The following is a 17,142-nucleotide window of genomic DNA, read 5'->3' as shown; positions in this document are numbered from 1 at the left end:
TTCTGTTTTTTCTTACCTGGCTTCGGTTTGATCTCTTTTAGAACTTGCAGGGTTTTTTTTATTCATGGAGTAGCTATTATATTAACAACACACTGTATAATGTACACCTTCATAAAACCCTGTTCCTGGAGATCTACCTTCCTAGAGAGTTCAGCTCCAACCCTGATCAAACCCACATATACCAATTAATTAGAATTTAAACACACTTGAAATTACAGGCAGGTGTGTTTGATATGGGATGCAACTGAAATCTGCAGGATAGTAGATCTTCAGAAATAGGGTTGAGCACCCCTGCTTTAAAGCAATGTGTTGGCTACTTTTTGTCTTATTAGTAGGCCCCGCAGATTTTTAGCCCATCATTATTTCTGTTTATTTGAGTAAATGTGTGTAAATCTATATTTATTTAGTTTTTTAATTAATTACAGTAATATTGACAAATATGAAAATGTTCATTTGATTTGTGTACAATGCAGTTTGTACAGTAATATTTTCTTTCTTTTAGTAGATACATGAGAGATTTGCTTTGTTTACCAAATAAAGTGAATCTAATTGGATTTGCATTTTAAACATTAAATAAAAATTTAAAAGATATAAGTTTTATTTAATATATTAAGGTTTTAGTTGTGATACTCCCTTAATAATTCAGAAGAAACAGCCGCAGATTCTTTCTGGTCCAACTTTTTAGTCAATTAAAAATTAATGTCATTTAAAACAGTCCCTTTTTCTTGGATGCGTTTAAAATGACAATACATGTGTTGCATAAATACAATTCTCTCATTAAGTGTGTGATTCAACATGACTACGTTAATTTTAAGCAATTATTTTTAAAATACTAATTAAAGAAATACATTTTTTTTTAAGTAATGCATAACTTTTCTTGTTACTTAAAGTGATTACATAACTTGCATTTCTTGTAATGTTACCTCCAACACTGCTTACAGCCATATAGCGCACTCAAGTGTGAGACATTCTACTGAAACCTCAATTATTTGGCTTGTATTGACTACGTTTCTAGTTTGTTTAATCACTGACATGTTTCAGCACTTGCCACAATACTTTAGTTATTGAGCCAGAAACTTCAAGACAAGATAACTTCAGACCAGTTTAACAAAAACAATTTTATTCCTCAATCAGTTGATCCAGTTGTTAAAAGCATAACAAACATTTGTTTTCTGTGATCCATTTTCTAGAAAGTGACAAAGTGGTGTAAATTAAAAAAAAAAAAAAAAACAGTAATTGTCCCAAACATATTATAGAGGTTTCGCATATCCCCATAACCTTGTCACTGTTACTCTGAAATGAATTAGGTGGTCGGAAAAGTTTGTGTTGCCAAACTGGATATGAAAATATTGTGTAGAGTAGAAAAGAGTGCAACCATGTTAAACTGTTTAAAATATGGTTTGTTTGCACTAAAAATAACAGCAAGTGTCCTTAGTTCCTGAGTCCACTAACAAGGCTTTTTCTACTAGGTGGAGGTGTTATTTATTTTGATTTCATTTTCTAAAGGCAACCAGCTGTTGAAGGAACGTGTTAAGGGCACTTCCTGTCAACACACTGTTTGCCACCTTCTTCATACTCCTGTTTTGAAATCCACATTTGTTGGAAAGTTCCCTAAAAATGACACAAACGTTTGTCAGAAGTCATTATATTGTGATGTTAGGCGGTATGCTAATGGTGAACATCTTAACAATAACACTAGCTTTTTTACATTAAAAGTTAGCTACAAAAGAAATAGCTAGAATGAAGCATAAATGATTAGCAAATAAAGCACTTTTCATGCAGCACAAATCAATAATAAAACTTTGAGAAGTTGAGGAACTGAAGAGTTTGGCTGAGTCTCATTCAGCTACTGAGGCTGTGTACATTTGGCCACTGGTAAGGGCTGTATAGTATCGGTATTGTATAATAATAATTTTTATAATAATTATTATTATTGTATAAAAATATTATAATACAAATTTTTAATATCCTGCATCTTAAAGGGGTAAAACAAAATATAACAAATACAATAAAAAAAATAAACAAATGTTACCAGACTTTTACATTAATAAGATAAACGTTTTCAGGCAACATTTTACAAGAATGAAGTTGCTTTTTTTTCATGTTTTGTGTTCAGAACATTATTTAGTGAGCATCAATGTCAGCTCATTATTTGTTAAAATAATGACTATATTACAGAAAAGAAAATAAACAGGTAATTTTTAATTTGACAGTTTTTTTCCCTGAATGTTTCTAAATATTGTGAAGCCTCTCTGTATTTGAATGAATTCTCTTGGCCTCAACAATCATGCAAGTAAAATCTGTTAATGACAGTTGTAGTGAACATTACTTACCAGGGATGCAAGGATGGATCCTCCAATCCAGGCGCTAAATCGGCGCTCCACAGTTGTGTTATTGGCTATTAGCTTAAGACGCATGCTCTGCAGAGGACACACACACACAATTAACATTGCCATTAAAAAAAAAAAGCACTTAAGAGATCCGAACTGATGTGCCACTTACAGGTGGTGTCTTCTGCGAGAGTTCTCTGTTAAGTCTGTCTGTAAAGCCTTGAATGAGGGTATTTCCTCCTGTAACTACCACACTGCCATACAGACCCTGTTTTAAACACACATACACACACACACAGTCAGAAGATTAAAGGTTACATGAAATTAAAATGAAGAATTTTAGATGTTCGTTTCAGTTTGTCAATTTTAAGCATACCGATAAGTTAGTGTGCTCCAAAACCGTGACAAATTCACTTTTAGAAAAAAAATAAAACTTATATAAACATCCAAAGCTTGTAGTCTGTCACTTGCTTCTAAATGGATAAAAAAAAAATTTTTTACATTCTTCAGTTTCTCATCAAAGCTTGATCAATCAAGTTCTCTCTAGTATCTGACAGACACTTCACATTTGCTTTTCATTTAATGCACTTCATCTCAACCCCTCTCACTTACAGAGCGGTGATAAAAACTTTATAAAACATTTTTTTAATGGGAGGAGCTACTGTCTTCTGCACATGACCTTTAAATCACCTTGGTAGCAAAGATACAAATAATGTAGAAAGGGTATGAAAAGCAATGTTTTACCGGTCGAATGTCAATGTCACACATGCCAACACTGGTGGTCACAACATGGCCGACTCCTAACATGGTGTTCCCTGATAGACCCTGTGAAAACATTTTAGGACAGTTTTAAAAAAAGGGTAAAACATTGGCAATTTTAGAATTAAATTTAGTGCTATACTTCAAGGATAATATTTCTCACCTTAGCATTTGAAGGGTCAAAAAGACCCTCAGGTATCTTAAGTCTTTCCGCTCCAAAGTCACAGTTGTAGCCATTAGGCAGCTCATAGTGAACAGTGGGCATCTGGGCAGCCACTCTGAGAAGGGCAGATTGTAACAATGTGGTGAATTCCCCCATCATGGCTAATATATAAATAAATAAACATATTCAAAAGTTTAAATTTAACTTAAAATGTTATTGCACTTTACTAAAAAGATTGGGGTCTGGGAGATTATTTGAATGTTTTTGGAAGATAAGTCATTTGATCAAACAGTGTAAAAGACAGTGATATTGTTATACTGTTACAATTCAAAATGCTTTTTAATTGTATATTAAAATAGAAATATAATTTATTAATTTGAAGGCCAAGCAGAATTTGACGATGATCATTGATTTTATACTCAATAAACATTTTCCAATCATCATCAATATTGAAAATTTTAAGCTTAACACTGGAACTACTTGAACTACCACAGCCGCCATTCTGACCATTCTCATAAAATATGTCATATTGTCACTTCCAATGTATATTCAAATCTTCTATTGAGATAATAAAGTCATTTTAGAAGTCACTACCCTAAAATTATTTTATTAATAATTAAAAATATGATGTTTTGGTAATACAGCATATCAATGTATAATTATGCTACGAGACAACCCGTGAATGTCCGCACCTCACTTTCATTTTCACAAGCAGGGGAGAAGGCTTTTTTTGAGACACTGAGGCTAAATTTGTCCCAATTCTTTTTAGCTTGAAGGTGTAAGGCTAAAGGGAAGGGGTAGATAGCCCCTTTTTTCAGGACCACACTCGAAACCAAGGGGTAAGAAAATTTCCCAGAATACACCAGCCACCATACAACAGGATTGCTGCACTCGGAAGTTAGGAGATCCACAAATTATTATTATTTTTTTGTAGATGAATATGGCCACTGTGTAAATGCACAGTACAGTTACAATCTTATTGCAACATTAGATCCTTAAAATAACATAATAAAAGCGTTCAGTGATTTCCTGAATATAAATACCAAAAAAATAACACAACTGGAATATCTACAGCAGTCATAATCATCTGATCTCATGTGAAGTAAGAGATTTCAACGACATGATAATGTGTGCAGGTGCTGTAGTGCTGTCCCACTTCTTAGGGGTAAATTTTGAAGCCCTTCCCCTTCACACTCAGTTTTAAGGTAGGGGTACAAAAATAGAATTGGGATTGGGCCCGAATTTGCTGTTTTGAAAGACATATCTAAAGTAAAGATATGTTTATGTTAGCAAAGAGTTGCTCTATAATATATAATTACAGGTAAAAATACTCAAGAGTGTTTTGTCATTTTAATAAAATAGCAATGTTAGAAAGAAATATAAAGATATTTAGGAAAAGTCAGGGTATTATAGATATGGGGTTTTTATTTCAACAAAGTTATTCAATTAAACAAATAACAAATGGTCAAAATGACCACCTCGGTAGTTCTAGGATTAAGAAAAATTTTGAAATTATTTCCATAGTATTTATTTTTCTTACTATGGAAGTTATCGGTTTCCAAAAGTTCAATTTGGGTGAACTATCCCTTTAATATTTCCATGAAGACAGTCATTATGCCTTTCAGGTTTCACTTGTTTCTTTGAATACAAATGTTGATGGCATTATGTCATTTAAATAAATGTATTAAAAGTGCTGTATTAAAACATTGATTTATGACAAAATAAATCAACGGTATTGACCACAAGCTATTTAAGCTGTATTAGTGAAAGGAAAAAAACTGAGCTTACTGTTCATCATAGGGTGAATCTGACACCTGAAGCACAGAGGCCTGAAAATCCTGGATGACGGTCTGAAATCACAGATTGCAACATTTAAGATTTTCTTCACATATCTCCATTAATGATAGCTTTTCATAACTTACATTACACATATAGTTATGCCATGATCGGGTAACTTGAGGTAGTTTCTCCTTTTTCTTCCAACTAGCAGGAGTGCCTTCACGAACTGAATCCTTTAATGAAAACATAATGAAATTATTTGATTCAAACATTTTTATCAACTGAGAATCATAACCTTCAAAAGGCCTTACCTTTGATGCAATCATATAAGGAGGCACTATTTCAACACCTAACTCTTGAAACAGCTCTCTACATTGCATACTCATGAAGTCACCAGCAAGAGGAGACTTTACGATGCCTGGAAAATTATAAAACAGATTGCAAAATAAAAATTAAATATATATGCTCAGCATTAATGAGTACACCCCATTTTAAATATGAATATTTTGCTCCATTTCTAAGCGAACATAAATCATATATTTTGGTGCATTTGAACAAAACAAACTTATTAAACATATATTTTTAAATTTAATAAAATAACATTTTAGTCACTAAACATCTTCAGAAATAAAAATATAATACATTTAAATTCATGCAAAATATTGCAAAAAAGCGACAAAATTTATACCAAATTCTCTATATATTTTTGTTTCTCTTGATCTTTTTTTAATTTACAATTTTACAAAATAGTTTACTGTTATCTTAATTTATTTTGTTAGATAAGGTCCAGATCTGGCTTCAATAATAACTAATCTAATGCTTATGCACAAATATAATTTTGTAGTTATTCTATAAAAAAAAATAATTAATAAGAGATTCGTGAGGGGTGTATTCATATATGCTGACCACTGTATAAATATATAGAAGTCCCTTTTATTGCCATAAATGGATGAACTACTTTATTTATCATAAAATAATAATAAAAACATATTAAGTCCACAGATTCACTGTAAAACATCTTAATTTGGTGTAATATTTTGTATAACGCTCTAAAAATTAATAATTTATTTTACAAATTAAATTCTAGCATATTAATATTGAAGTCTTAATGTGTTGAATTGAATTACCTTGTTGTAGGACATAACCATCATGCACTGGAATAGCAGTAGTATGTGTTGCTCCGCTATCTAACACCAAGCCTGTGGATCGTCCATTGGCAAACCTGAAATGCTGAGTAAAGGATTTAACATTTTGAACTTTCAATATGCATAACATGGCTGTACATCATATAGAAATCATCTTTAATCATTCCTCTGCTTCAGTGCAAGCTTTAGCCACCTTTAAACATGACAATGCCTTTCACAAAGATGTATGCAACATTTTCAATGAAGGATACGCTGACAGCACAGCTGATTTACACAAGAAGAAAGCGGGAATGTTGTAATGCTCAAACATCAGCTCCGTCAGCTTCTCTCTTTTCGCTCGTGTGTTCCACTGCAGGATGAACAAATCAAGATCGCGTGAGTCAAATGAAGCATCCTAGCAGATTACACATGTGATGTTTTCTGCAGGTTCGAGTTCTATGCCATGATATTTACATACCGAGGCCTCTGACATCAGGACTGGATGCAGACCGGGCTGTGACTTGAAGTGCATTTTGTAGGTATGATCTAAAATGGCTTGAAAACTGTCCCAGTCCTCAACTTTAGAAAGGGAAAAAAACACATGAAATAGATGGGTATTTGAGTCAGTGAAAGATGTCACATAGCTTTTTTCAAAAGTGATTTGCTTAAAGGGATAGTTCACCCAAATTTCCTGTTAATTTACTTATACACAGGTCTTTAATGATGTAGGTGACTTTTTCTTCAGTAGAACATGAAGACTTTTGGCTAAATCTGTGGTCCTAGGTGATTCATATAATGGCAGTGAAAGGTGATTTGTTTTTGTTTTTTTAGATTAAAATAAACAAAAACAAATGAGTTACCATGAAATCAATTACCATGTCTTCTGATGACACAGGGAGGTCATGTGAACTGAAACAGTTGGTCCGTGCAAGAAATTTGTCATTATTTACAATATTATAAGCTTTAATCTACAACCTGTGTAAACAGTTCTCAGCACATGTGCGAATGCAGTCTTGTCACTTTTGATGATGAGGGCTGGTGATGCAAACACCAATATCCATCAACAAACTGCATCACCTGACCTTTCATCAAACATGTCCTCTCATGCTTGCATCATAATAGCTTCAAAGCTTGCATCAAAACTATTTGCCATGGTTATTGATGAGATTAGATTCAACTTTATTGTCAATACACATGTACAAAGACAAGGCAACGTAATGCAGTTAAGTCTAACCAGGAGTGCAATAGCAGCAACTGCAGGATTCAGATATAAGTTATAAAGTGCAGTTATAGAAATGGTAATATTTACAGATAGATGTACTATCAACATTATATACAGGCTGTATTAGCTATGAACAGAGATTTAAAATAAATGAATATATGTACAGATTGCTATTAATAGTCAGAAGTGTGCAGATAGATAAACATAATTACAGATGTACATGAACAGTGGGTATGTACAGTTCAAATGAATGAATCAGTATAATGTAGTGCAATGAATATGTGCCAATTTTAAATGTGCAAATGTTAAACAAGGCAGTGATTGTGAGGAGTCTAAGTTTTGAAGAGAGTGAAGGTGTATTAGGGCGGGCAAAAGAGTCAAAGAGATTAGGACTCATTTGTATGCGTTTATTTTTAATAGAAAAACTGATCACCATTCACTGCAATTACATGAATCCCCAGGATCATGGGTTCAGCTAAACATCTTTTTTAATGTGCTACTAAAGAAAAAATGCACTGGATGACTAAAACATTTAGTCTGAAACTGGCATTCCTGGTTTTTGGCTGAAAAAAAAAAAGTCAGAATATAGAAAGAAAACAGAAACAGTGCTTAGATTGCAATCTTGCTTTAGCACTTATTACAGCCCTACACAATTATCATATTCATTTAGAATACTTTCAAAATCACAATCCTTACAATTATATCCCTACTCTACATCCATCTCAAGTAAGCAGTGTATTTTAAAATTGTTCATTTTGATTCTGTTCGAAAGGGCTGAATGAAGAATAGGCATGGGGCGGTATAAGTTTCTGATTGTATGATAATCATGGATAAAAATATCACGGTTTCACGGTATTGTGATTACTGCTCTTAGTTCTTTTTATATGTCTGGGTAAAAAAAATGTGAAAATGTTTTGCCCCATTGAGCGAATACATTTATGAATACATATACATATTAGGAAACATTTATAATTTTATTTTATTTTAATTTATAAATTATAATGTTTGAGCAGTAAACATGTCAGGTTAAACTATTTAAATAAATCATTGACTTCTGCTCTCTTCATTAGTTTCAAAAATGCAGATTTCTTAACACATAAAAAAAACACATTTAAAAACCTTTAGACCTTAGGTGCGGCATAACAAAATTTTAGCTTTGACCTAAAACCTTGACTTTTCCAAACCACTGTAAACCTTGAAACCAATTATCATTCCATGCTTTTTGGAGAATGAATTAAAAATGAATTATGAAAAAATTAAAGTTTTCAGTTTTATCCTAGAATTTACTTAAGTGCATCCAAGTGTCTACTTTAATGTTTCAAACTACTTTGACAACAATATAAAAGGTAAAAACATGGTAATTCAGTTTAACAGTCATTCAGTACGACAGATATTTTGTGTAGAAATGAAGCACCATATTTATTCTGACCTGTATGTAACAAAATACATAAAAGAATGAAAATTTGTGCTAAACTCTATTATATACTAAAAATAATTTAAACGTCTTGCCTACACAAGATAAAATAAATCATGTGGTTTGAAGGACAATGACAGGTGGCAAAAATAAATATATTAGTTACACGATTAGAATTTTGAGGCCACACTTTTATCCATAAATAAGCCTTATTTGTCACCAAAATGTTTTCATTTTAAATATGATTGATATGGATTTTGTTGTATACAAACTATCGATTGCCATTTCAGTGAGCATTTTCTGGAAATGATGACAAATAATAAACATATGATGGTCATTATTGTTTTGAGGAAAAGAAAAAAATACAATTTAACAGGACACAAATAAAACTTACTCATCCCATTTTTGAGAGGTGACATGACCTCCATGCTTTCTCTAGGAACCCTGAGCTGGTTGGTGTCAATGAAGTAGGTGGTTCCGCTTTGCTTTCCTTTCTCCCCATCTGTTTCCATCGGTGTACTGCCATCTTCCCGGTCCAGAGTCACACCAATCACAGTAGGAAAATCAGCCTACAAATCCACAAAACAAATCTTATTTCTGCTGTAAACAAATACATTTTCAGCTTCACCTGTAATACATGTTTTCATCTCACTGCTCATACCTTGGGACAATCCTCTCCTGCATATCCAGCTCTCACTGAATACGAGCCCATATCAAAGACAAGAGCTCCAACTTCATCTTTGAAAAGATAAAAAAAAAACAGATGAGGTTACAGTATTAACACAAGTTAAGGTTTCTATACAATAAACTGGCAATCGTGCACACGAGTTCGTTAAAATACAAAACTCTTACTTCATATTATTTATATTTACAACACACAGCTAGCAATATATGGTGTATTCTGCATTATATACAAGATAACAACTTAAACATGGGCTCTGTTTTGTTTCCACAAAATAATAACAGAACCATGTCATGCTAGTTTGAAGGCTAGCGAGCTCTTAAACGTGGCGCATCCATTCATTTGATTCTCCCTCCAAAACCGCACTTACCTCCTCCGTAGACTCCGCCACTCATTTTTACGGCTGATCAATACCGACAGACGACAACTGCTTGATTTCTTAATCCAGAAGCTGAGATTTTAAGTAAGACTACGTTTTTTTCGATATCACAACAAAGGAAACGAATCAGACATCTTTGTCTCGGAGGGGATTACGGTGGACTGCGGCTGGGGTAGATTTAGCAGCGCCACCAAATGGCCTGGAGGAAGAAGTGAAAACGCAGACAGACCATCGCTTTGTAAGATTCACAAGTCAAATTTTAATGAAACTCGGAGACTTTTGTCTGTGGTTGTTTTTTACATGAATTATCTAAAAACTGAATAAATAAGCTTTTTATTGATGTTTGTATTGTCAGGACATGACAGTATTTAACAGTTTTTAGACAAATAGCTACTAATTAAAACTAAAAATCTAATCTGAGGCTTAAAAAATCTGAATTTTAAGAAATTATTAAAATTCAATCACTTTTGCTGGCATCTATTCAAAAATAATGTTTTTTATGGTGGGCAATTTTAAAAAGGTCTGCACGGAACAAAATCTTTACTATATTATTTTTCACATAAAACTTTTATTTTATATACACATTTATACATTCATTTATACATTTTCTTTTCAGCTTAGTCCATTTATTAATCCGGGGTCACCACAGTGGACTCAACCGCCAGCTTATCCAGCACGTTTTTACACAGCAGATGCCATCCAGCCGCAACCCTTCTCTGGGAAACATCCACACACACTCATTCACACACACACTCATACATTACGGACAATTTCATTCATTCATTCATTCATTTTCTTGTTGGCTTAGTCTCTTTATTAATCCGGGGTCGCCACAGCGGAATGAACCGCCAACTTATCCAGCAAGTTTTTACGCAGCGGATGCCCTTCCAGCCGCAACCCATCTCTGGGAAACATTCACACACACACACACACACTCATGCACTACGGACAATTTAGCCTACCCAATTCACCTGTACCGCATGTTTTTGGACTGTGGGGGAAACCGGAGCACACGGAGGAAACCCACGTAAACGCAGGGAGAACATGCAAACTCCACACAGAAACGCCAACTGACCTGCCAAGGCTCGAACCAGCCACCTTCTTGCTGTGAGGCGACAGCACTACCTACTGCGCCACTGCGTCGCCCACATATATACAATTATATACAATTTTATATTTTGATTATTCCCACACATATAGACATAAGACGTTTTAAATAGTTTTGTGGTCCAGGGACAGGTAATCATTCAAGTAGCACATTTACAATTGGATCTTACACAGTTAATGCACTGTGAGTTACTTTATTTTCAATATTAACAAACATGCATAAATACTGTAATAAATGACATTAACATCCGTATACAATATTCAGTGTAAAATGCTGGGTTCCACACAATTTTTTTCATGTTTTCCCAGCACAAATCAAATCTGTTACTTAATCGTTTTTACACATTTAAGTGTATTAAACATAAGTTTTCCCAAACACAAGTTTTCCCATGAAAAAAAAAAAAAGAACTGTGTTGTTTCAACACATTTTAAATGATTGGCTTGGAAAAAGCCTTTTTGAATGTTAATGTAAAGTGTGCATTTTTATTTTGTTGGGATTAAGTAAATTTTACATATTTAATCAATTAAAAAATGTTTGTTCAATTCATCTATATTTATTTGATTAAAGAAAAAAAATTTGGAATTATTTTTTATTATTAAATCTATCTTTTTGTTTTGATCAAAGACGCAATGTTAATTAATAGATTTTTCTCAATTGTTTCCATGGACATGGTAGCACTGTCACCTCACAGAAAGAGGGTCGCTGGTTTGAGCCTTAGTTGGATCAGTTGGCATTTCTGTGTGGAGTTTGCATGTTCTCCCCGTGTTCATGGGGGATTCCTCCGGGTGCTCCAGTTTCCCCCACAATGTGGTATGTGAATTGGGTAAGCAAAAATTGTCCATAGTGTATATGTGTAAATGAGTGATTGAGTATGGATGTTTCCCAGTGATGGGTTGCAGCTAGAAGAGCATCCGCTGCGTAAAACAGATGCTGTAAAATATAAGTTGGCAGTTGAGTCCGCTGTGGTGACCCCAGATTAATAAAGAGACTAAGTTGAAAATGAATGAATGAATGAATGAATGAATGAATGAATGAATGAATGAATGAATGAATGAACGAACGAACGGCTCAAGTGATCAAGTTTAGTTTAGTGAAGCATTACCCTATTTGCTTTGAATTGGATAAATCAAAACTTTTTGCAGATATACAAAGAAGGAGTATTGTCTGTGAACTGCCTAATGTGGGATGAAAAATGAAAAAAAAGCAGTAAAGTCAATCTGTAATTCAAATATCACAAAATGTGAAATCTAGCACAACATTTATTTTTCTGCATTTCTGAATTTGTTCTTACTGACCTAAATTTGCCCATATAATCATAATCCTGAAAGTCTTTGTAAATGAACCATATCCTTCTCCTTAAATAAAAATGACATCAAATGCTAAATAAATTTACCTTCAAATTCTTATAGGCTGCAAAGCAGTAGGCTTGTAAAATGTTGATTTTGTTGAATGACAATAAATATCAGTTTACATCTACAACCATTCAGTTTCTAGTATTATTTATCCAGTGAGATTATTGTTTGCACAAGAAGTCTCACAATGGACAGTGCCGAGCACAGATATCTAATCTCACCAGTCTCCCTGGAAAGTCATAAAATGAGACAGGCTGTTCTAATGATCTGTTCTAGAATGTACCAGTAGCTCAATGTGTCATGCTTCATCTAATAAAACAGGGGTAGCACATCTTGTCAGCTTTAAATGTCTATCAGCATGAACTACCACTTTAAATAAGGATATAAAACAGGAGTAGCACATTTTGTCAGCTTCAAATGTATCAGAGTGAACTATCACTTTATATTTTTATGCTTTTAAGTTTCCGTATAATAATTTAACAGAAAACTAAGGATATACTGTACATTTACTGGATTTTCTGTTTGTTTTAAATAAAGTCATCTTAAGAAGTTAATAATAATAATGACCTAAAAAATGAAGAAATTATATATATTTATGCAGTTAAAGTCAGAATTATTAGCCCCCCTGTTTATTTTTCCCCCCAATTTCTGTTTAACACAGAGAGGATTTTTTCAACACATTTATAAACAGAATAGTTTTAACAACTCATCTCTAATCACTGATTTATTTTATCTTTGCCATGATGACAGTAATTAATATTTGTGACTAGATATTTTTCAAGACACTTCTATGCAGCTTAAAGTGACATTTAAAGGTTTAACTAGGTAAATAGGTTAACTAGGCAGTTTAGGGTGTTTAGGCAGGTTATTGTATAACAATGGTTTGTTCTGTAGACTATCGAAAAATATAGCTTAAAGGGGCTAATAGTTTTGACCTTTTTTTTTTTTTAAACTGCTTTTATTCTAGCCGAAGTAAAACAAATAAGACATTCTTCAGAAGAAAAAATATTATCAGGCATACTGTGAAAATTTCCTTGCTCTGTTAAACATCATTTGTAAAATATTTAAAATAAGAAACAAATTCAAGAGGGGGGTGGGGGGTAATAATTCTGATTTCAACTGTGTGTATATTATATACATGCAAACAAACACATAATAAACACACATAATAAAACATTTTGCGGTTGCACAGGTGCGATTTTGAGATTTTCATTTTAGCGGGGATTAGCTTCTTATATATGGAGAAACTGATGGTGTAGAGAATAATAACAACAAATAACTTAATGTTAACAGGATGTGTATATTGGTATTACATTAACTTTCATAAGTATTTTACATATACATTCATTTTTCAGTACATTCATTTTTATCAGTATATTAAATATATTTGTAGAACCGCTTTCACAATCAGACTCTGTCCCACTTCAGCTGACCTTGCACCTGTAAACTGATACTAAGTTATTTTTCTGGATATCAACTCCTCCTGATAAAAAACACTGAGTCAAAACATTGAATAGTTGTTTTGATTTGGCGGTCTGCCATCTCCTTTAACAACTGAGACAAGATGGTCGAGCTGCTGAAGGAGCTGTGCTGGGAAAACTGTAGGAGTTTCTTCCAGTAAGGTCACAGTACTCACATAAATAAAGGTCTTTCCGTGTGATAGTTGGTAGGCCTTTTTAGTGGAATTTTATCTAGCTTACTAATTTAAGCTTGTCGACTGATAATGATGTGCACAATTTGTTATTTAGCAAAGATATTTCCTAGAATTTTGTGAAATTCCTTACTCTTCTATGTTACTACTTAGGTATTGATTTACAGAAATTATTTAAACTAAGTTTATTCATTCATTCATTCATTCATTTTCTTTTCAGCATGGCCCCTTTATTAATCCGGGGTCGCCACAGCAGAATGAACCGCCAACATATCCAGCATATGTTTTACGCAGCAGTTGCCCTTCCAGCTGGAACCCATCACTTGGAAACATCCATACACACTTATTCACACACATACACTACGGACAATTTTAGATTACCCAATTCACCTGTAGAAAATTTTTTTGGACTTGTGTGGTCAACCTGAGCACCCGGAGGAAATCCACACGAACACAAGGAGAACATGCTAACTCCACACAGAAACGCCAACTCACCCAGCCGGGGCTCAAACCAGCGACCTTCTTGCACCACATCGCCGCTATTTAAACTAAGCTTAAATCAATTTTACAAATTTTAAAAATAAAGTTTAAAAATAAATAAATACAACAATACTATTAATAATCATGAGGTGCATCTCTTGTAAATAGTAGCTACATTTGAAAATTCATGTATAACAGCCTATTTGTATTTTCTTATAAAATGAACTGATTTTGGAGCTTTTTTTTGATCTTCCAAGAATAAAATCCAAGGTTAAAAATGCAACTATTTTTCTATTTCACAATATTAAAATAAAAGACGATTTTCTAGATCTTCTAGGGGTATTTTGTTGTGCTGAATGTTCGACTCATGAAAAATAATTGTTAAGCTTAACCATAAACAAAAAAGAATATTATTAAATGTCTCAAAAAATATTTAAGAAGTATTGCAGATCAGCAAATAAGAATGGTGTAATTGCTGTTCCACTGTTATCAGTGCTTCCATAATGTGTTTTTTTCATCTGTCCAATATACCAAATGGGTTGAATAAAATGTGAGGTACAGCAACAACTCCCAAACATGTAAAAGTATTATTGAGCACACAAATAACAGAGGTAACTTGACTCTGGACTGCATGTTACAGCCACAGATGCATGTGTGGTGTGGTGCAGTGTCACTGAAAAAAAATCTGCCATGCACCCAAGGCTTTGAATGAGTACAGTACAGAACCCAGCCAACATTAATTTGTGGAGTGAAGTGATGTGAGTATTAAATATGGTTACCCAAATGCAAAATTGATCTGCTTTTAACCCATCCACACTGTAAAAAAAAAAAAGGGTTTCACACAATTCATTCATGTTGTTTCAACACACATCAGTTTTGGATACAAATTTAAGTGGAATGAACATAAAATAATCAAGTTTTCGAAACTGCAACATTTTGATTACAAGTTCAACTCCATAACTATTAGGATATAAATGCCCCACTGAACCCTTCAGTGTATTCATGTGGCTACTCATATAGGTTATTATACCCTGTCAGGGATGGACAACTTCAGTCAAGGCCACTGTCCTGCAGAGTTTACTGAACAAACACATTCAACACTTCAGGATCACAAAAAAGCCACAGGGTGTGTTTGATCTGAGTTATCTATTGCTTTAACAATGTGGGCCCCATAGGAAAGATCTTCATCCCACAGAACCTGGCTGGGCCCAGCCTGAAGGAGCGACATGGAACCATCCTCTTGCAGACCCACCACCTGCTGGAGGAGTCGTAAGTGTGGAAGGTCAGGACCACAACAACCTGAACGTCAGGCACAGAAACTGACTTTAGGGCATAGAATGAGAATGAGAATGAGCTTGTGCGGAAGATTGAAATGTACCATAGAAATAGTCAGGCTCTGAAACTCTTGAGAAGGGTTGAGCTTTCTTCTACTCTGGAGATCCCCTGATAAGAGATGATGGGTTGTTTCCCACAATGAATGACAGCGTCATTTTGCTGCGCCTTCAGTTTAGGCCAGGAATAGGTCTATCGCCGGGCCAAAACACCAAGGCCAGTCCTTGGAAGAGGTGCTAGAAAGTGCTCTGACTTGGGACTGGTCTACTGAGAGATATCAATGCCCTCATGACAGCGATTCTTGGAGAGTATAGCTACCAGCACAATTTACACAGTATATTGATGCAATGATTGGCTGGATTCAAACTCCATGAAAAAGGTCAATTGTGAAGTGTATCATGAAGTAGAGCCATAAAAAATGGTTTCAAATCAGTTATCAAATATAAACCCCACAAGTTTTAAGTGGTTTCGCTCTTTGGGTGGCTCGCCATCTATTTTTCTCCGAGCTCCCACCCCCCTTCTTTTGATTGAGCCTCTCAGTTACACTTGAAGTCAGAATTATAACACTTCCCCCCTCCCCGTTTATTTTCCAACCAATTTCTGTTTAATGGAGATTTTTTTTAATGAAGATTTTTTTTTCACACATTTGTAAACATAATAGTTTTAATAACTCATTTCTAATAACTGATTTCTTTTAACTGATTTCCTTAAAATGTTTTTTTTAATGTAAAACTGCTTTTATTCTAGCCAAAATAAACAAATAAGACTTTCTCCAGAAGAAAAAATACTATCAGACATACTGTAAAAATTTCTTTGCTCTGTTAAACATAATTTGGAAAGTATTTAAAAAAGAAAAATTCAATGGGTGGCTAATACTTCTGACTTCAACTGTATATTATTTAAGATGCATTTTATGTTGTATGAACTATCATATTTCTCAATTCTACAACACATAAATGCAAACTGAGGGAGAACATGCAAACTTCTCCCAGAAATGACAACTGGTCCAGCCGGTTAAACAAGCAACCTTCTTGCTGTGAAGCTACCGTGCTGCCCCAGCATACAATATAAATATAAATATAAATATAAATATAAATATAAATATAAATATAAATATAAATATAAATATAAATATAAATATAAATATAAATATAAATATAAATATAAATATTTATTCATTCATTCATTCGTGTGTGTGTGTGTGTGTGTGTGTGTGTGTGTGTGTGTGTGTGTGTGTGTGTGTGTGTGTGTGTGTGTGTGTGTGCGTGCGTGCGTGTGTGTGTGTGTGTGTGTGTGTGCACTGTAAAAAAAATCATGCCTATTTTAAATTATTTAGATGTCTCATTCCTATGTCATGTGTCCCAAAT

General features: G+C 33.8%; 1 protein-coding gene across 2 annotated transcripts; it reads right to left on the bottom strand.

Annotated features, from left to right (window-relative positions):
- Nucleotides 1–1,103: 1,103 nt before the first annotated feature.
- actl6a (actin like 6A) lies at nt 1,104–10,017 on the bottom strand. 2 transcript variants are annotated; one of them, NM_173240.1, is given in 14 exon segments: nt 1,107–1,611; nt 2,334–2,420; nt 2,503–2,598; nt 3,075–3,155; nt 3,253–3,367; nt 5,041–5,102; nt 5,175–5,264; nt 5,343–5,449; nt 6,159–6,253; nt 6,428–6,525; nt 6,634–6,734; nt 9,186–9,360; nt 9,453–9,529; nt 9,844–9,976. In NM_173240.1, coding segments are annotated over 14 exon segments (1,290 nt in total). In that variant the 5' UTR covers nt 9,869–9,976; the 3' UTR covers nt 1,107–1,530.
- Nucleotides 10,018–17,142: the final 7,125 nt, after the last annotated feature.

The sequence above is a fragment of the Danio rerio genome, chromosome 6 (assembly GCF_052040795.2).
Source record: "Danio rerio strain M-AB ecotype USA chromosome 6, GRCz13ab, whole genome shotgun sequence".
Taxonomy (NCBI): Eukaryota; Metazoa; Chordata; class Actinopteri; order Cypriniformes; family Danionidae; genus Danio; species Danio rerio.
The sequence above is the reverse complement of the archived record's forward strand: the minus strand, read 5'-3'. Positions and strand labels throughout refer to the sequence as shown.